The sequence below is a fragment of the Hypanus sabinus genome, chromosome 4 (genome assembly GCF_030144855.1).
Source record: "Hypanus sabinus isolate sHypSab1 chromosome 4, sHypSab1.hap1, whole genome shotgun sequence".
Lineage (NCBI taxonomy): Eukaryota > Metazoa > Chordata > Chondrichthyes > Myliobatiformes > Dasyatidae > Hypanus > Hypanus sabinus.
In genome coordinates this window covers 102116962-102139236 of record NC_082709.1, presented here as the reverse complement: position 1 = coordinate 102139236, position 22275 = coordinate 102116962, and the positions used below count along the sequence as shown (strand labels likewise).

Sequence of the window (22275 nt, the reverse complement as noted above, 5' to 3'; positions counted from 1 at the left end):
AATCCCCCCTCAATCTTCTATGCTCCAAAGAATAAAGACTTAACTTGTTCAATCTTTCCCTGTAACTTAGGTGCTGAAACCCAGGCAACATTCTAGTAAATCTTCTCTGTACTCTTTCTATTTTGTTGACATCTTTCCTATAATTCGGTGACCAGAACTGTACACAATACTCCAAATTCGGCCTTATCAATGCCTTGTAGAATTTTGACATAACATCCCAACTCCTATACTCAATGCTCTGATTTATAAAGGCCAACATACCAAAAGCTTTCTTCACCACCCTATCCACATAAGATTCCACCTTCAGGGAACTATGCACCATTATTCCTAGATCACTCTGTTCTACTGCTTTCTTCAATGCCTTACCATTTACCATGTATGTCCTATTTGGATTATTCCTACCAAAATGTAGAACCTCACACTTCTCAGCATTAAACTCCATCGCTCAGCCCACTCTTCTAACTGGCCTAAATCTCTCTGCAAACTTTGAAAACCTACTTCATTATCCACAATGCCACCTACCTTAGTATCATCTGCATATCATTTTAAACATAAACCTGTATTTGAAATATGTCAATATATGAGAACATAATTAAAAAAAACTAATTTTTGATTTCTGACTTGTTGATTTAAAGGAAAACATACAATTTATTGCTTTGTGGAACTCAAATTGCTTGTGTTGTAACAGGAAACACTGAACAGAGCTGAGGCCTTGATGGTCCAGGGAGATAAGCTGATAGAGGACAATCACTATGCTGTTGATTCAATACTCCCCAAATGCAATGAACTTAGACGTGTCTATGACAATCTAGTGAATGGAATAAGAATCAAGAAGGAATTGCTTAATCAAGCAATGGAGTTGCACTCGCAGCTGGAACAGGTATGATCACTGATGTATTACATTAAAAGTTATAAATAGGTTACAATTCTAGCATTGAATTTAAGGGAAAATGCTCAAGTTGAATATTTTAGGTGAATAGCATTTAGCATTGGTGGACTTACTGACAAATATTCAGAATCATTTTTCTGCGTTATCTAAGCTAAATATACATAATTAAACTGCACATGTATTTTGAAGAATAACTATAGAAAGTTCTTCAACTACCCCCAAACAAACGGGAAGATGTCTTCATTGAGAGGTTTGATGTGTGGGGAAGAAGTTGGTGATTACATTCTTACAGCTTATTTTATTTTTATTTATTTATAAATATAGTGTGGAACAGGCCCAATGAGCCCCACAATCCAGTAACCCACCTAGTCTAACCACAGGACAATTTACGATGATTAATTAACCTATTTACTGTTGCATCTTTGGAATGTGGGAGGAAACCCACGTGCTCAGGAGAAGGACTTACAAACTCCTTACGGACAGCATCAGAACTGAACTCCAAACTCTGATGCCCCAAGCTGTAATAGTGTCACGTGATCTGCTAGTTCTAAATCCATCTACAAGTTTACAGATGATGTCATTGTAGTTGCCATATCTCAAAAAATGAAGAGTCAGAGTACAGGAAGGAGGCGGAGAGCTTAGTAGTATGGTGTTATGACAACAACCATACTAATTTGCAGATGACTATCCTACTTCTGTGGCTGAGTATCTGATATTTCTGGCAGAGAGGTAGATGGACTTCAAGTTCTTAGGGGTGAATATCACCAATAGCCTGCACTGATTCAATCATAAGACGTAGGAACAGAATTAGGCTATTCAGCCCATCAAGTCTGCCCCACCATTCCACTGCCACTTGTGGCAGTGAATTGTCTGTGTAACAAATTAATCTATGAATAGTATGCAAGACGAGCTTTCACAGTACCTCAGCACATGTGACCATAAAAAGACAAGTCCAATTTCAGTACACCACAGAAAATGCTATATTGCTGAGCTGTAGGCTACAGACATCACTGTGTCTGGAACTACTTTGTATCCAATTAATAGCACAGTACAGAAATCTGGATGTTGTAATACCCAGCCCTTCTACCTGCTGCCCTTTTGTAGTCTTTGCTGGTGATATTTGAACAGATACAAAACTAATTTGCAGGTTTAGAATGGAATTAAACTGATTTTTAATAACAGTATGCTTCCTCTAATTCTTTGTGAAGCTTTCATTCTGAATTTGGTGTCTGTTCAATGATTTATTTCCAATGTTTTAATACTTCTGGGGTTTGTGTGTTGAATGTTGTTTTTCATTCTCAGAGATGCCACAGATTCTCTGCAGAGAATTCTGAATTCAAGCACTCTCAGAAGGGCAGGAAGTTCTACTGACGGGCTGGCTCAACTTCCCTTGGCAATTATAATAGCAGCCAAGGGCACGAGTTCACGAAGTTATAAGGCATAAGACACAGATGATATGTGTAGCATACTTTATTATATTTTAAATCCTTTTATCAAGATATGGTTCTGTGAAGTGCAAGCAGAGTGTAGTGACACTGATTCAATGATGGAATTTAGCCATTAAATCCATGTAAATCATACTTTTTAATGACTTCATGTGTTTAAATTTGATTCCATATTAGAGTCATAGAGAGCACTGAAACAGGTCATTCAGCCCATCAAGCATTCATTCCGACACATCCTTCCTTAAGCCATTTTATACTTTGCAGTTTCCTGCTAACTCTCACCACACTGGGGGCAGTTAACCTCCTAGCCGACGCGAGGAAATCGGATCACCCAGGTGAAGGCCAGCCTGTCACGCGGGGATTGTGCAAACTCCATGCAGACAGCATGGAGGGCAGGATTGAACTCAGATCGGTGAAGTAGCAGTTCCGTTAGGTGCACTATTGTGCTGACAAGCTCTTCCTGGAGTTAAAAACTGTTTGTGAAGCAGGGAAAGGTGTTTCTCTGCAATTGCAGACTTTACAAAGACATGAACTCCCAACTAAAGAATGTGGTGGAGCACATACTAGGAAGGTATTCACTTTTGTGGAAGTGGACTCCCAGTGTAAACATTGGTCAGTTTATAGACCTTACTGAACTATGAATTCAAAGCCTAGTGGGAAGAGACTGGGTAAAGTGGTCCCTACCCACCCGCATCTAATTTCGATGGAGAGCAGGATGAAGGAAAACAGGGATTGAGGGTCAGGCTCCTCCTCTCACCGGTTCAGACCCATGCCCAGGCTCCCCTGTGTTGTGTCAGTGCTTCGGAGCTGCACCACCCTCCAGATCATTTCCCTAATTAAGGACTTCACAGGAAAGTCCAAGACAGTAAGATACATGCGCAGGGTCGAAAGTATCTTAAGTTTTATAGTTTTTTTATTTAGAGATACAGCACAGTAACAGGCCCTTCTGGTGCAATGAGCCCACGCCATCCAGTTACACCCATGTGACCAGTTAACCTGCTAACCTGTTCATCTTTGGGATACGTGAGAAAACTGGAGTGTGCGGAGGAAATCCACGTGCTCACAGGGCAGAATGTACAAACTCCACAGACAGCAGTGAAACTGAACCAGGACTGCTGGCACTGTAGCAGTGTTACACTGACTATTACACTACCTTGCTGCCCTGTGCAGAGTTAAACAGCACAGATCTAGGCCCCTCACCCTTGCTGACACTAATGCCAGTCGCCAGCATCTTGGTCTGCAGCTCAGTAAGGAAGTATGGAAAGCTGGAGGGTCTAACTGACAACTGTACCAAGCATGGGACGGGTCTTGGAGGTAACCTTGTGATAATGAAATGGGGATATTTGTACCTTGAGTTTGCTAGAAATGTTCCAGCCATATTGAAGCAATAGCTTCCATCAAGAAACAACTAATGCCTGTGAATTTACGATTATTACCTGCTGTTTATCCATGAATTGCAATGTAGTCTTCTGAACTTTTACAGTTTGATGTTTCCTAATGAGATGCTCTTGTGTAACTCTGGCCTTGGACTGAATGTTCTTTTCTCTCCTTTTTCCCCACAGGCTATGCAGTGGTGTGATGCTGGGATTTACTTGCTGGCGTCACAACCTGTCGATAAATGCCAGTCCCAGGACGGGGCAGAGGCTGCCCTGCAGGAGATTGAAAGGTACTTGGACACTGCCACAGGGCAGAAGCTGGAGGACTTGACAAACATCCGCAACAAGTATGGGGCAATTCTTGGAGGTGACCTTATGGTAAGTATATTGGGGTGTAGGACACTACTGAAGGGACAAGGGGGTGCTGGTTCATTTTACCCCTGTAAGTTACATCATTTGTTAATTAATGAAGACTTGGGTGTTAGCTGTGGTGCAAACTGTAATCTTGAAATAAAGGGTGGGTTTGTATTAAGAAGAATGTTGTAAAACAAAATATAAAATCCTCCCTAACCAAACTGAAGAAGGGTGGGAGATGTCCACTTAAATGATACAATGCAAGTGTGAAGGCCGAAGAGGAAATGGACTCAATATCAAAAAAGGGACTCTTTATCACTCAAGATGAAGAGTCTTGACCTGAAATGTCAACTCTCCTTTACCCTCCACAGATGCCGTCTGAGCCACTGAGTTCCTCCAGCATTTTATGTATTGCTTCAGAATGTGGCATCTGCCGTCTCTTGTATCTCCGGGTAATCAAAGTCTTGGTTGAGAAGGAAGATTTAATGAACATGTTAAAGCATTAATGATGTGGTGAAGCAAAGAGTGTTATGGAGGGTATTTGGGAGCTTGAAGCCTTAAGTGTGGCCTCCAAATAAAAGCAAAATTTGAGCAAGATACCAAAAGTTTTGGATTGTAGCACTCTAATTAGCCAGTTAGCCTGGAAGGGAAGGGGTTATGAGGCTATGAAATGTTCTGAACCAGGATAATGATTTTATAATTGAAGCACATTCAAAGCAGAAAGATATCAGCAAGCATACGCCTAATTGTGAATTCAAGCGTCAGTAATGTAAATTATTAATATAAACTCAAGTGTCAGTAATATAAATTAAGCAATGGTGTACGAGTGGAATTTTATTCAACAAGCATTGATTCTGGGAGGAAGTAGTGTATAACAAGGCTTTGAGTACAGAGGAGATATTATACAGTGAGGAATAGTTTGTGTGATTGGATAGAACAGAGTCAAAAACTACAGAGCAGAATTGTAGCTGAGGGAGGGGAATAGCAAGTGAACTCAGTAGGGAAGAAGGTGAGGATGAAATATGAGGTTTTAGGCAACAGCCATGGCTTTGTGCTCTCCTACAAGCATTGTGTCTTTTCATTCATCTTGCAGAACCATGTTCTGAAAATCTTCCAAAAGCAGGAGGCAATGGAGGAGATGTTTGAAAAGAGACGAGTAAGCCTCAAGAAGCTGGCTGCAAAGCAAACCCGCCCAGTGCAACCAGTAGCTCCCCGACCAGAAGGGATCCCACGGTCTCCCATTCTCTTCTCCAGAACAGGTACCATTTAGCTTTATCAGAGCTTTTGCCTTAACAATTCAAAGCCAATAAAACATTTGTTAGTATTTGAAGTTTGCACATTTGCACTGCTGTTAACTGCAAAACATAGAAACATAGAAAACCTACAGCCCACAAAGCTGTGCTGAACATGTCCCTACCTCAGAACGTACTAGATTTACCGAGAGCCCTCTATTTTACTAAGCTCCATGTACCTATCCAAAAGCCTCTTAAAAGACCCTATCGCATCCGACGCCACCATCGTTGCTGGCAGCCCTTTCCACGCACTCACCACTCTCTGGGTAAAACACTTACCCCTGACATCTCCTCTGTACCTACTCCCCAGCAGCTCAAATCTGTGTCCTCTTGTGGCAACCATTTCAGCCCAGGGAAAAAGCCTCTGACTATCCACACGATCAATGCCTCTCATCATCTTATACACTTCTATAAGGTCACCTCTCATCCTCCATTGCTCATTGCTCCAAGGAGAAAAGGCCAAGTTCACTCATCCTATTCTCAGAAGGCATGCTCCCCAATCCAGGCAACATCCTTGTAAATCTCCTCTGCAGCCTTTCTATGGCTTCCACATCCTTCCTGTAGTGAACTGACCAGAACTGAGCACAGTACTGCAAGTGGGGTCTGACCAGGGTCCTATATAGCTGCAACATTACCTCTCGGCTCCTAAATTCAAATCCACGATTGATAAAGGCCAATACACCATACGCCTACTTAACCAGTGAGTCAACCGGCGCAGCTGCTTTGAGTGTCCTATGGACTCAGACCCCAAGATCCCTCTGATCCTCCATACTGCCGAGTCTTATCATTAATACTATATTCTGCCATTATATTTGACCTACCAAAATGAACCACTTCACACTTATCTGGGTTGAACTCCATCTGCCACTTCCCAGCCCAGTTTTACATCCTATCAATGTCCCGCTGTAACCTCTGACAGCCCTCCACACTATCCACAACACCTCCAACCTTTGTATCATCAGCAAATTTACTAACCCATTCCTCCACTTCCTCAGCCAGGTCATTTATAAAAATCACGAAGAGTAAGGGTCCCAGATCAGATCCCTGAGGCACTCCACTGGTCACTGACCTCCATGCAGAATACAATCATTCTTTGCCTTCTGTGGGCAAGCCAGTTCTGGATCCACAAAGCAATGTCTCCATGGATCCCATGCCTCCTTACTTTCTCAAAAAGCCTTGCATGGGGTACCTTATCAAATACCTTGCTGAAATCCATATACACTACATCTACGGCTCTACCTTCATCAATGTGTTTAGTCACATCCTCAAAAAATTCAATCAGGCTCATAAGGCATGATCTGCCCTCGACAAAGCCATGCTGACTATTCCTGATCATATTATGCCTTTCCAAATGTTCATAAATCCTGCTTCTCAGGATCTTCTCCATCAACTTAACAACCACTGAAGTAAGACTCACTGGTGTATAATTTCCTGGGCTATCTCTGAATAAAGGAACAACATCCGCAACCCTCCAGTCCTCCGGAACCTCTCCCGTCCCCATTGATGATGGAAAGATCATCGCCAGAGGCTCAGCAATCTCCTCCCTCACCTCCCACAGTAGCCTGGGGTATATTTCATCTGGTCCTGGTGACTTATCCAACTTGATGCTTTCCAAAAGCTCCAGCACATCCTCTTTCTTAATACTTACATGCTCAAGGTCTGCTGCAAGTCATCACTATAATCATCAAGATCCTTTTCCATAGTGAATACTAAGTAAAGTATTCATTAAGTACCTCTGCTATTTCCTCTGGTTTTATACACACTTGCCCACTGTAACACTTGATAGGTACTATTCTTTCACACCTTATCCTCTTGCTTTTCACATACAGTGGCATGCAAAGGTTTGGGCACACGTGGTCAAAATATCTGTTACTGTGAATAGCTAAGCAAGTAAAAGATGATCTGATTTCCAAAAGGCATAAAGCTAAAGATGACACATTCCTTTAATATTTTAAGCAAGATTACTTTTTTGTTTCTATCTTTTACAGTTTCAAAATAACAAAAAAGGAAAAGGGCCCGAAGCAAAAGTTTGGGCACCCTGCATGCTCAGTACTCAGTAACACCCCCTTTGGCAAGTGTCACAGCTTTTAGACACTTTCTGTAGCCAGCTAAGAGTCTTTCAATTCTTGTCTGGGGGATTTTTGCTCATTCTTCCTTGCAAAAGGCTTCTAGTTCTGTGAGATTCTTGGGCCATCTTGCATACACTGCTCTTTTGAGGTCTATCCACAGATTTTCAATGATATTTAGGTCCGGGGATTGTGAGGACCATGGCAAAACCTTCAGCTTGCATCACTTGAGGTAGTTCATTGTGGATTTTAAGGTGTGCTTAGGATCATTATCCTGTAGAAGCCATCCTCTTTTCATCTTCAGCTTTTTTACAGACGGTGTGATGTTTGCTTCCAGAATTTGCTGGCATTTATTTGAATTAATTCTTCCCTCTACCAGTGAAATGTTCCCCGTGTCACTGGCTGCAACACAAGCCCAAAGCATGATCGATCCACCCCCGTGCTTAACAATTGGAGAGGTGTTCTTTTCATGAAATTCTGCACTCTTTTCTCTCCAAACATACCTTTGCTCATTGCGGCCAAAAAGTTCTATTTTAACTTCATCAGTCCACAGGACTTGTTTCCAAAATGAATCAGGCTTGTTTAGATGTTCCTTTGCAAACTTCTGACACTGTATTTTATGGTGAGGACACAGGAAAGGTTTTCTTCTGATGCCTCTTCCATGAAGGTCATATTTGTGTAGGTGTTGCTGCACAGTAGAACAGTGCACCACCACTCCAGAGTCTGCTAAATCTTCCTCAAGTTCTTTTGCAGTCAAACAGGGGTTTTGATTTGCCTTTCTAGCAATCCTATGAGCAGTTCTCTCGGAAAGTTTTCTTGGTCTTCCAGACCTTAACTTGACCTCCATCGTTCCTGTTAACTGCCATTTCTTAATTACATTATGAACTGAGGAAATGGCTACCTGAAAATGCTTTGCTATCTTCTTACAGCCTTCTCCTGCTTTGTGGGCATCATTTATTTTAATTTTCAGAGTGCTAGGCAGCTGCTTAGAGGACCCCATGGCTGCTGATTGTTGGGAGAAGGTTTGAGGAGTCAGGGTATTTATAAAGCTTTGAAATTTGCATCACCTGGCCTTTCCTAACGATGACAGTGAACAAGCCATAGCCCTAACAAGCTAATTAAGGTCTGAGACCTTGGAAAAGTTATCTGAGAGCTCAAATCTCATGAGGTGCCCAAACCTTTGCCTGGCACTCCTTTCCTTTTTTCCCCCCACTCTAAAGTTGTACAAAACAAAAATAATACACTAATTAAAATAAAAATTGCTTAAAATGTTGAAAAGAATGTTTCGTCTTTAACTTTATGACTTTTAGAGATCAGTTTATCTTCTACTCACTTAACTATTCACAGTAACAGAAATTTTGACCAGGGGTGCCCAAACTTTTGTGTGCCACTGTTATTGTGGAATGCCTTGAGGTTTTCCTTAATCCTGCCCACCAAGGCCTTCTCATGGCCCCTTCTGGCTCTCCTAATTTCCTTCTTAAGCTCCTTTTTAGTAGCCTTATAATCTTCTAGATCTCTAACATTTCCTAGCTCTTTGAACCTTTTGTAAGCTTTTCTTTTCTTCTTGACTAGATTTATTACAGCCGTTATACTCCACGGTTCCTGTACCCTACCATAACTTCCCTGTCCAGTTGAGTCGAGATGGGTCAGCTTGGAAGGGAATGTTAGTAATCAGATTTATACACCCAGATCAACATGAAGTATTTATACTCAGTATCTCCAGTACCTCACTAGTGGAGTTTTAAGATACAGATTTCGATAAATGCATTAACAATTAAATTTTAAAATATTGTAGATGATGGAAATCTAAAAGTTCTGATGAAGGGTCTTTAAGCTAAAATGTTATTTGTATTTCTCTTACCACAGATGTAGCCTAACCTGTTGAGTATTTAGTGTTTTCCATTTTTATTATAACAAGAAGAATGGTGTGCATTTACACAGCAGCTCAATCTGAGGCAGACTGGGAGAATACTCTTCCCATAGCCATGACCAGACCCTGTATACATACTTGCTGACAGCCTGTGTCCTGGTGTGGTCCCAAATGATCAAAGGACAAATACTACCAGAAACCGCTTAGCAAGTAGCTGGAGTTCTTTCTTTATTGTGTCTTAAACACAGCTGTGTAATAAACAAAATATTGCACATGTTGAAACTAGGAAGGAGAAACTGAAAGTGCTCAATCCAACCAATTCCCCTTTGTTGCCTACATCTTCACCACTTGAGACCCTTCACCTTAAATCACCTTCATTTCCTTTTCATTTCTCCCTGACTCTAACTTCTTTCCACTCTTCAACAGAACCTCCACACACTCCTTCAAACCCTTCCTCTCTGGGCAAATTTTTCTATGTTCTTGGCTCCCAGGCACCCAGTCCCAGCCTTGATCCAGTCACTGACAAGTCTGTCTACTGCTAGCTTAGCAATGCCTTAGCCATCCACACTCAACCAATAGTTCAGAACAGCACTCCAAGCCCTGTTATTGGTTGTACAACCACACACCTGAACCGCACACTTGGTACCTGCTCCAGGTTGAATATCTGGTCTCCAATCGAAGCCCTGCACCTGGCTCCTGTCCTGGGACACTTATGTGTGAACCTGACTTGGGGGCATTCAGACATAATCAGGTGGATGATTGCCTCACACTACTGGTTCCTCAGCCAAGCATGTATACTGAATATCCATGTTTGACGTTCGACATATGGCTCCCACTCTGGACTGCACAGCTAGCCCCGATCTCATCCAGCTGTTCTCCTGGCCCCATTCCCTCTGCTCTCCACCAGGGCCCTGCTTCCTGCCGAGACAGACAACTTGTGTTCACATGCTCAACGGAGGAACAACTGTGTTGAATTTAATCTTCTCTTTTATCTTTCAGATCACAGAAAAGGAAGTGACCCTAATTCTAGCCACAAAGCAAGTGTCACAGAGGTTAATCCACTTAACAAAAACAGAAGTCTTTCAAAGGTACAACCACCTTTACAGTAAATCTTATAAGCTATTACAATTATTACCTGTGTCATGGTCCAGAGTAATGTTTGGCTTGTAGTGGCACTAAATGAAAGGGAGTAGTACTGAATGTGGTCAATTTCCTCAATGGCTTTTTCTTCATTTGCTCCCAGAGCATCCATTCTTTAAAATATTGACATAGAAATGAAAAATATGGTAGAGGGATTTACTTTTTGTACCTCCTCTCCTCTTGTCCAATACAAGGAATTTACTATCTCCATATTGAATGTAAAACACATCTTGTGTTTTACCATGTGTATAGGGAAAAAGCAAAAGAGTGGTGTTGGGAAAAAAACCCAGCCACAATAGAATGGCAGAGCAAACTGGATGGGCCAAATGGCTTAATTCTGTCCTGCATCTTATGGGTATATGATCCTCTTCATAGAATTTTCATGTAATGAACATTTTAAAATTGAGGGCTTGAAAGCAAACCCAAACTGCAAATGACATTCTGGCATCAAAAATGGATTTTATCTCTATTTTTAGCATCATAAGAGTATCGTTAATCAGAGTGGTAATGGAAAGGGCAAGGGAAAACTGTGTCCTAACATAGATCTTTAAAATTATGAATGGTTCTGAAAGATTTGATGCAGAGAGAATGTTTTCACTTGTAGAGAAGAGCACACCTTGAGGATGTCAACATTACCTAGTAAATTCAATGAGTGACGAGAGTGTGGAACTCAGTCCCATAGCTGGAATGAATAGACCATATGACCATAACACATGGGAGCAGAATTAGGCTATCTGGCCCATCAAGTCTGCTCCACCATTCAATCACGGTTGATCCTATTTTTCTATTTCCTCCTCAATCCCAGTTCCTGGCCTTCTCCCTGTAACCTTTGATGCCATGTCTAATCAAGAACCTATCAATCTCTGCCTTAAATACGCCCAGCGACCTGGCCTCCACAGCTGCACGTGGCAACAAATTCCACAAATTCACCATCCTTTGGCTAAAGAAATTTTTCCACATCCCTGTTTTGAAAGGGCGCTCCTCTATCCTGAGGCCGTGTCCTCTTGTCATAGACTCTTAGTATGGAAAACATCCTTTCCACAACTACTCTGTCTAGGCTTTTCGAAAGGTTTCAATGAGATTCCCCCCCACTATCCTTCTAAGTTCCAGTAAGTACAGACCCAGAACAATCAAACGTTCCTCGTATGATAACCCTTTCATTTCTGGAATAATCCTTGTGAACCTCCTCTGGACCCTCTCCAATGCCAGCACATCTTTTCTAAGATGAGGAGCCCAAAACTATTCACAATACTCAAGTTGAGGCCTCACCATTGCCTTATAAAGCCTCAGCATCACATTCTTCCTGTTGTATTCTAGACCTCTTGAAATGAATGCTAGCATGGCATTTACCTTCCTCACTACTGACCTCAACTTGCAAGTGAACCTTTAGGGTGTTCTGCACAAGGACTCCCAGGATTCCTGGATTTTCTCCCCATTAGAAAGTAGTCCACACATTTATTTCTACCACCAAAGTGCATGTACATGCATTTTCAAACATTCTATTTTCCAACATTGGTGACTACCAGAGGCGCAGTATCCATTCGACCACAACCGACGGAGGCCACAGACATAGATTTCATTTGCCACTTTCTTGCCTATTCTCCTAATCTGTCCAAGTCCTTCTGCATCCTAGCTGTTTCCTCAACACTACCTGCCCCTCCACCAATCTTCGTATCATCTGCAAACTTGGCAAAAAAGCCATCTATTCCATCATCTAAATCATTTATGTACAGCATAAAAAGAAGTGGTCCCAACACCGACCCCTGCGGAACACCACTAGTCACTGGCAGCCAACCAGAAAAGGATCCTTTTATTCCCACTCGCTGCCTCCTACCAATCAGCCAATGATCTAACTACACCAGTAACTTTCCTGTAATACCATGGGCTCTTAACTTGGTAAGCAGCCTTGTGGCACCTTGTCAAAGGTTTTCTGAAAGTCCAAATATTCAACATCCATTGCATCCCCTTTATCTATCCTATTTGTAATCTCCTCAAAGAATTCCAACAGGTTCATCAGGCAGGATTTTCCCTGAAGGAAACCATGCTGACTTTGTACTATCTTGTCCTGCATCACCAAGTGTTCCATCACCTCATCCTTGACAATTGACTCTAACATCTTTCCAATCACTGAGGTCAGGCTAACTGGTCTATAATTTCTTTTCTGCTGCCTTCCTCCTTTCTTAAAAAGTAGAGTAATATTTGCAATTTTACAATCCTCTGGCACCATGCTATAGTCCAATGATTTTTGAAAGGTAGTTTCTAATGCCACCACAATCTCTAACACCACCTCTTTCAAAACGCTAGGGTGCCGTTCCTTTGGTTCGGGTGACTTGTGTACCTTTAGGTCTTTCAGCTTTTTGAGCACCTTCTCTCTTGTAACAGTAACTGCACCCAATTCTTTTCCTTCACAGACTACAATATCAGGCATATTGCTAGTGTCTTCCACAGTGCAGAATACTCACTTAGTTCATCAGCCATCTCGTTGTCCCCTGTTAATAATTCTCCTGCTTCATTTTCTAGCGGTCCTATATCCACTCTTATTTTTATATCCACTTTTATTTTTAACATACTTGAAAAAACTTTCACTATCCACTTTGACATTATTTGTTAGCTTGCTTTCATATTTCATCTTTTCCCTTCCAATGAATTTTCTCTGTAGGTTTTAAAAAATTTCCCGATCCTCTATCTTCCCACTAATTTTTGCTTTGTTGTATGCCCTTTCTTTGGCTTTTACAATAGCCTTGCCTTCCCTTGTCAGCCGCTGTTGTATTATTTTGCCATTTGATTATTTATTTGTTTTTGGAATAGATCTATCCCGCACTTTCCTCATTTTCCCCAGAAACACACTCCATAGCTGCTCTGCTGACATCCGTCAGCAGCTCCTTCCAATTTACTTTGGCCGACTCCTCTCTCATTCCGCTGTAATTTCCCTTACTCAACTGACTCAACTGAAATACTGCTACATCAGACTTATTGTGATCACAGGTTCCTAAGGGTTCATTTACTTTAAGCTCCCTAATCACCTCCAGTTCATTACGTAACACCCAATCCTGTATAACTGATCCCCTAGTAGGCTCAACAACAAACTGCACTAAAAAGCCATCTCTTAGGCGTTCAACAAACTCACTCTCTTGAGATAAGATAGATGTATTTAAAAAGAAGTTAAGGGATATAGATGGAGGTAGAAAGTGTCTTGAGTGGAACATCTAGATATCTCCAAATTCTGTGCTTTGCAACTTGCATCATTGACAGGTAAATCACTACAGTAGTTATGGAAAATATTAAAAGGCATTTCTGCTTTCTGTAGACTGAGATGAATGAGCTTGAAGGAAGGAAGTGCTCTTCATCTGATGATGAGGTGAACCTGACAGTGTTACGAAGGTAAGAACAGCAACTGATATTAGTAAGAGATGGCTGTAAAAACATTTTAAAAAATTGAAAGTACTTCCCATCTCTGAAGTGTTATCTACCCCTAAGCTGTCTGTCTCTCACCTATAACATGCCCCTTAACTGTCCATCTCTGATCCATGAGCATTGTCATTGTCTGACTCATGACCTGCTTTTAAATACTGTCCATTTGTGGCCTGTAATATTTCATTTAACACTGTTAACACAACATGCAGTTCTTGTGACCCAGATTAAACCCTTACCCTCAATATCTGTGTGAAGTTTGAATTTTCTCTGTGTTCCTCTGCATTTAATGCCATGTGTATGTTGGTAGATTAATTGGCTGCTGTGAATTGCTTCTAGTTGATGGAATTTGGGGGGTTGCTGATGGAAATGTGGGGAGGATAAATGGGATTAGCATAAGATTACTGTCAATGGATATTTAGAGGAAAATGGATTTGGCAAACCAAAACATTGTTTGCACACTCTCTAGCATACAACTTGATCCTAAACACTGTGTGGAGACTATGGTGCATGTTGGCCTCAAATTGCTCTGAGCCTTGCAGTGATTGTGTTCCAATGATGGCAATTGCTAGGGAGTTCCATGGTGTTGATGTGCTAACAAGAGGTAATGTACACATTCAGAATGGGGAGCTGAAAGCAGATGCTGTTCTCAGAACTTCTGCTTCCAACCTTCTCAGTACTAAAGTCGACTGGAATGGGATGCTTAGAGGTAACTTTGGTGATTAGCGTCAATGATTCTTATGAATCCTCTTTGTTATAGCTGCTGGGTATTTGAAGTGTGAAGTTTCACGTTGAGTTCAGTAGTTAGAACACCAGTCTGGGTTGCTTCACACTCCTTGAATGTTACATTTTAATCCATCCCTGTAAATGGTGATCCCTCCAAGGAAGGAATGCCAGAGCATTCCAGAGATTGTTGCTAGATTCTGTGCTGGGTTAGGGGTTGGTACTTTCCATTGGGGCTGCACTCCAGTGAGAAGATAGGCTAGACTGGCTTCGTCTGCAACTGCACTGTGTGATAATGAGGAACTGCTGTGGGCTGTTCTTGCAGAAGTTTGACTCCAGGACAATTTCCATGCACTATCAGTTTACAGGCCAATGCACTCAGGGATTTGGCCTATATAATTATTATTTTTATATTATTATTTTGTAACTGTCATAATTATGTTATATTTGCTGTGTGCGGTTGTTGGTTCTGTGCTTTGCAATTGGGCCTCAGAGGGATGCTGTTTCACTTGGCTGTATTCATGTGTAGGGTTGAATGACAATTGAACTTGAGGTGAGTTCCATCACATTGCTGAGATGAACTTAGTGAGTGCATAACAGATCTTGAGAGAATGATAGTGAACCATTCATTGCAGTCAATCAAGTCACTGTCATGCTGTTGTTGTGGTATCATTGCTGTTAGGCTTATGGTTAATGGTAACACCATAATATTGATGAACCTTTGGGGTGGGAAGAATTGCCCTACACATCCAGAATAACAACATGGGGTCTTTTCTATCCACAACAGCAAAGTCTTGATTTTGAATCTCATCTGAAAAATGACATTTCCTCAGGGTAACATTGCAGTTCTATACTGGATGGTGTCCTTGGGGTGAGATGAAGTCCAAGGACTGTGCTCTGATCAGTTTATGCAATCGCAGTTTTAACTTTCATATTGTTTCCTGCATTGCTTGCCAGACTCAAGTACCACAACCACTGTTTGATGTGCTGGCACTATTCTTTAGAGAAACGTAAGGCTGTAGATCTGTATAGCTTTTGCAGTCTTGTGGTGCTTATTTAGTAACATGTGACCAGATTATCTAATTCCACAGCCATGTAATGAATGAGCTGATTGAAACTGAGCGGGCCTACGTGGAAGAATTACTATGTGTGCTTGAGGTAAGACAATTTATGATGGATTTTTCTGAATAATAATTCAGTCAGGCAGCTTTATTGTCTCTAACCTGTTCCATCAACAAGAGTGAGAAATTCAGCTTTGTCTAGTGTATTTATGTGTACACTGTCAGATAAGATTTGATATTAAGCTACTGATTGATTAAGGAGAAAAAGGAATGCAGAGATATTTAGAGATACTGTCAAATAATTAAAATTGTGTTCAAAGTTCAAAGTAAATTTATTATCAAAGTGCAAATATATCACCATATACAACCTTGAGATTCTTTTTCTTGCAGGTATACTCAGTAAATCCATAACAGAATAAAAAACATTCTAGAATTAATGAAAGACTGCAACAACTTGCGTGTACAACTAGTGTGCAAAAGACACCAAACTGTGCAAATAAAAAAAATATAATAATAGTAAGTAAGTAATAAATATCAAAAGCATGAGATGAAGAGTCCTTGAAAGTGAATCCATAGTTTGTGGGAACATTTCAATGATAGGGCAAGATTCTGATTGTAGAGGGGTAATAACTGTTCCTGAATCTGGTGGTGTGAGACCTGAGGCTCCTGTACCACCTTCCTGACGGCAGCAGAGAGAAGAGAGCATGACCTGGGTGATGGGGGTCCCTGATGATGGATGCTACTTTCCCGTTACAGTGTTTTATGTAGACGTGTTCATTGGTTAGTGGGGGGGTGGTGGTTAACCCGTGATGGACTGAGCCATATCAACTACTTTTTGTAGGAATTTCCATTCAAGGGCATTGGTGTTTCCATACCAGGCAATGATGCAGCCAGTAAATACTCCACTATACATCTATAGAAGGTTGTCAAAGTTTTAGATGTCATGCCAATTCTTCGCAAACTCCAGGAAGCAGGGGCACTGCCAAGCTTTCTTTCTAATTGCACTTGTGCACTGGGCCCAGGACAGATCCTCTGAAATGACAACACTGAGGAATTTAAAGGTGCTAACACTCTCTACCTCTGATCCTCTGACGAGGAGTGGCTCATGAACCTCTGGTTTCCTTCTCCTGAAGTCAATAATCAGCTCCTTGGTCTTGCTGATGTTGAGGAAGAGATTGTTGCGGCACCACTCAGCCAGATTTTCAGTCTCCCTCTATATGCTGATTCACCACCACCTTTGACTCAGTCTCAGAGGCATCAGCAAGCTTGAATATGACATTGGAGCTGTGCGCGGCCACACAGTCAGAAGTGCAAAGGCAGTAGAGCAGGGAATGAAGCACACAGCCTTGTGAAGCACTTGTATTTATCGAGAGTTATGGAGATGTTGTTGCCAATCTGAATTGACTGGGGTCGGCAAATGATTAAATTGAGGATCCAACTGCACAAGCAGGTGTTGAGGCTAAACTCTTGAAGCTTATTGATTAGTTTTGAGGAGATGATGGTATTGAATAGCATCATCCCCTTGTGCAGAACACCCTGAAGCTTAACTTGCAGATTGAGTCAGTGGTGAGGAAGGCAAATGCCATGTTAGCATTCATTTCAAGAGGTCTAGAATATAAGAGCAGGGTTGTGATGCTGAGGACTTAAGGCACTGGTCAAGCTTCACCTTGAGTATTGTCAACAGTTTTGAGCCCCTCATCTGAGAAAAGATGTGCTGGCATTGGAGAGGGTCCAGAGGAGGTTCACAAGGATGATTCCAGCAATGAAAGGGTTATCATAGCAGGAACATCTGATGGCTCTGGGTCTGTACTCACTGGAATTCAGAGGATCAGGGGGAATCTCATTGAAACCTTTTGAATGTTGAAAGGCTTAGACAGAGTAGATGTGGAAAGGATGTTCCCCGTGGTGGGAGAGTCTAGGACAAGAGGGCACAGCCTCAGGATAGAGGGGTACCCTTTCAAAGCAAAGATGAAGAGAAATTTCTTTAGCCAAAGGGTGGGGAATTTGTGGAATTTGTTGCCACATGTAGCTGTGGAGGCCAGGTCGCTGGGCGTACTTAAGGCAGAGATTGATAGGTTCTTGATTAGACTTGGTATCAAAAGTCACAGGGAGAAGTCTGAGAACTGGGGTTAAGGAGGTAGAAAAAAAGATCTGCCATGATTGAATGGTATAGCAGACTTGATGGGCCAAATAGCCTAATTCTGCTCTTATGTCTTATGGTCTAATACCAAATTGTAGTCAATACAGAACATCCTGTCGTACGCCCTATGCACCTTTGCTGTCCAGATGTTCCAGAGTTGAGAGAAGAGCCAATGGGAGAGAGAAACCGGGGAATTATAGATCGGTTAGTCTGACATCGGTGGTGGGGAAAACGCTAGAGTCGGTTATCAAAGATGTGATAACAGCACATTTGGAAAGAGGTGAAATCATTGGACAAAGTCAGCATGGATTTGTGAAAGGAAAATCATGTCTGACGAATCTTATAGAATTTTTTGTAGATGTAACTAGTAGAGTGGATAGGGGAGAGCCAGTGGATGTGGTATATTTAGATTTTCAAAAGGCTTTTGACAAGGTCCCACACAGGAGATTAGTATGCAAACTTAAAGCACACAGTATTGGGGGTATGGTATTGATGTGGATAGAGAATTGGTTGGCAGACAGGAAGCAAAGAGTGGGAGTAAATGGGACCTTTTCAGAATGGCAGGCAGTGACTAGTGGGGTATTGCAAGGCTCAGTGCTGGGACCCCAGTTGTTTACAATATATATTAATGATTTAGACTATACGAGGGAATTAAATGCAGCATCTCCAAGTCTGCGGATGACATGAAGCTGGGCGGCGGTGTTAGCTGTGAGGAGGATGCTAAGAGGATACAGGGTGACTTGGATAGGTTAGGTGAGTGGGCAAATTCATGGCAGATGCAAATTAATGTGGATAAATTTGAGGTTATCCACTTTGGTTGCAAGAGCAGGAAAACAGATTATTATCTGAACGGTGGCCGATTAGGAAAAGGGGAGGTGCAACGAGACCTGGGTGTCATTGTACACCAGTCATTGAAGGTGGGCATGCAGGTATAGCAGGCGGTGAAAAAGGCAAATGGTATGTTGGCATTCATAGCAAAAGGATTTGAGTACAGGAGCAGGGAGGTTCTACTGCAGTTATACAAGGCCTTGGTGAGACTGCACCTAGTATATTGTGTGCAGTTTTGGTCCCCTAATCTGAGGAAAGACATTCTTGCCATAGAGGGATTACAAAGAAGGTTCACCAGATTGATTCCTGGGATGGCAGGACTTTCATATGAAGGAAGACTGGATCGACTAGGCTTATACTCACTGGAATTTAGAAGATTGAGGGGGGATCTTATTGAAATGTATAAAATTCTAAAGAGATTGGACAGGCTAGATGCAGGAAGATTGTTTCCGATGTTGGGGAAGTTCAGAACGAGGGGTCACAGTTTAAGGATAAAGGGGAAGCCTTTTAGGACCGAGATGAGGAAAAACTTCTTCACACAGAGGGTGGTGAATCTGTGGAATTCTCTGCCACAGGAAACAGCTGAGGCCGGTTCATTGGCTATATTTAAGAGGAAGTTATGGCCCTTGTGGCTAAAGGGATCAGGGGGCATGGAGAGAAAGCAGTTACAGGGTTTTGAGTTGGATGATCAGCCATGATCATACTGAATGGTGGTGCAGGCTCGAAGGGCCGAATGGCCTACACCTGCACCTATTTTCTATGTTTCTTTGTTTCTATCTGCTGTGGATCTGTTGCTCTGGTAGGCCGATTGGAGCGGATCCAAGTCACTTCTCAGGCAGGACTTGATATGTTTCATCACCAACCTCTCAAAGTACTTCATCACTGTGGATGTAAGTGCTACTAGATGATAGTCATTGAGGCAGGTTACCACGTTCTTCTTAGTCACATGAAGCAGGTGGGTATCTCAGACTGCTAAAGCAGAGGTTAAAGATCTCAGTGAACACTCTAGCTGTTGATCAGCACAAGTCTTTAATACTTGGCCGGATGCCTCCTCTGGATCAAATGCTTTTCATGGGTTCATCCTCCTGAAGGCTGCTCACATGTCGGCCTCAGAGACTACAGAAGATTGTGATGGCTCCTGTGTTTTGACTGTCAAAGCGAGCATAGGAGGCATTGAGCTTATCTGGAAGTGAAGTCCTGTTGTCACCCATTATGCTTGATTTTACTTTACTAGAAATAATAGCATTCAAGCTCTGCCACAACTGTCAAACATCCTTCATTGATTCACGTTTAGTCCAGAATTGCCACTTCACCCTTGAGATGGCTTTCTAGAGAATGTACCTCTTATAACTTTCATGGTCACTGGACCTGAATAGCTCTGACCAGCCCTCAGCAGATTGACAATCTCATGGTTCATCCAGGGCTGCTGATTGGGGATTTTGTGGGGACACACTCATCTACAACAGTTTTAATAAAGTCCATGACAGTCGTTGTGTATTTATTCAGATGCATAGATGAATTCTTGAACACGGCCCGTTCCACCAACTCAGAGCAATCCCACGGCTGCTCCTCTGCCTCTTGCAACCACCTCTTTATGTCCTCATCTCTGGAGCTTTGTTCTTTAGCCTCTGCTTGTATGCAGGTAGCAGAAAGCCAGCCAAGTGATCGATTTACTGAAATGTGGTCTAGGCATTCCTTATTTTAGTGGTCTAGTGTGTTGGGACCTCTGGTGCTACAGTTTATATGCTGCTATTTCTTCAAACAAGCCTGCTTGAAGTCCGTGACTATGATTTGAAATGCATCAGGATGGATTGTTCCTAGTTTGGTGATGGCATTATGCAGTATCTCAAGTGCATAATTATAGTCAGCCATGGATGATATGTAAACTGTGGTCAGGATAATGGAGTGGAACTCCCTAGGTAAATAGACCGGATGGCCTTTGGTCATTAGGTGTTCAAGGTCGGGGGACCCTCAGTTTATTGTGAAATACACACCTCCACCTTTTGCTTTTTCCAAATCAGCAGTTCGGTCGATCCTGTAAATCGAGAAACCTTCAAGTCTGATCCCATAGCTGGCACGCTGAGAGCAAACCAGAACATAACAATCTCTTATTCCCTCCAATGCTGCAATCTTGCCCTCACATCCTCAGTTTTGTTCTCCTGCAACTCCAGATTTGCTAACAAGATGCTGGGTAGAGGGGTCTCATTCCTCTGTGTTTCAGCCTGGCCTGGAGTCCATTGCTCCTGCCTCACTTCCAGCCATGGTGATGATCCTTCAGCTACTTACCTGAGAGTTAAGTCTGCTGCATCCTTCAGAGGATTATGAATTCTGTAGTTCATTAAGTTGATTTAAAATGTTTGCTTAAAGGGCAATTTCATGCTCTAGATTGCAGTAAGTAGTTCAAAAAAGTCATAGTGTCATAGAGAAGTACAGCACAGAAACAGGCCCATCAGCCCATCTAATCCAAGCTGAAACCATTTAAGCTGCCTACTCCCATTGACCAGCACCTGCACCATAACCCTTCATACCCCTACTATCCATGGACCTATCCAAACTTCTCTTAAATGTTGAGATCAAGCTCACGTGCACCACTTGTGCTGGCAGCTCATTCCACACTCTCATGATGCTCTGAGTGAAGAGGTTTCCCCTCATGTTCTCCTTAAACTTCTCACCTTTCACCCTTAAACCATGACCTCAGGTTGTGGTCCCATCCAGCCTCAGTGGAAAAAGCTCGCTTGTATTTATCCTATCTCTACTCCTAAGTAATTTTGTATATCTTATCAAATCTTCTCACAATCTTCTGCATTCTAAAGAATGCGGTCCTAACCTATTCAATCTTCCATTACAACGCAGATCCTCCAGACCCGGCAATATCCTTGTAAATTTCCCCTGCACTCTTTCAAACTTGTTTACATCTTTCTTGTAGGTAGGTGAGAAAAACTGCACACAATACACCAAATTAGGCCTCACCAACATCTTATACTATTTCAACATAATATCCCATCTCTTGCACTGAATATATTGAATTATGAAAGCCAATTGTGGAATTTTTTTTTACGGTCCTATCCACCTGTGACACCACTTTCAACAAATTATGGACGTATATTCCCAGATCCTTTATTTCTACTGCTCTCCTCAGTGCCCTAATATTCACTGTGCAAGACCTACCCTGGTTGGTCCTACTAAAGTGCAAAATCTTGCACTTCTCTGCATAAAGTTCCATCTGCCATTTTTAGCCCATTTTTCCAGCTGATGCAGATGAGGTGTATTTAAAAGTATTGCATAGACAAGTTGAAAGAAAGCAGATAGCATTTAGCCTGGAACAGTTTATAGAGGGAAGCAGAGCTTGACCAAAAGATACTGAAGGTTAAAGAATATAGTGATGGAGGTGAAAGAAATTTAGTGGGAGTTAAAGCATGGAAGCTTGCTAGATTATAAAGGGGAATCAGAGCTCTGAAATTGGTGAATCAATAGAGAAGCACCCTGCTTGGTGGGCACCTCATTTGATAGCCAAGTTCAAGGAAGACTTGTTATTAGTTGGATGTATTTTCATTTTGAAGCTTTTTTGAATCATCTCTAGTACTGCTAACACTTCCTTCAGTTCCCTCAGCTTTGATTCCTCTTTCCTGAGACCCTTCTTTCATTACAGTGATGTCTGCTCCCCTGGGGGTGTCAGATGC

General features: G+C 42.0%; 1 protein-coding gene across 5 annotated transcripts in view; it reads left to right on the top strand.

Moving 5' to 3' along the window:
• Positions 1-22275, top strand: part of mcf2la (mcf.2 cell line derived transforming sequence-like a) — a 225589-nt gene that overhangs the window by 143025 nt on the left and 60289 nt on the right. For all 5 annotated transcript variants that reach the window (XM_059967763.1, XM_059967758.1, XM_059967760.1 and 2 more), the window contains exons 11-16: positions 689-880; positions 3897-4088; positions 5158-5323; positions 10292-10380; positions 13740-13813; positions 15658-15724. In XM_059967763.1, the coding sequence (XP_059823746.1) occupies positions 689-880; positions 3897-4088; positions 5158-5323; positions 10292-10380; positions 13740-13813; positions 15658-15724 (780 nt within the window). The remainder of the gene's footprint in view (positions 1-688; positions 881-3896; positions 4089-5157; positions 5324-10291; positions 10381-13739; positions 13814-15657; positions 15725-22275) is intronic.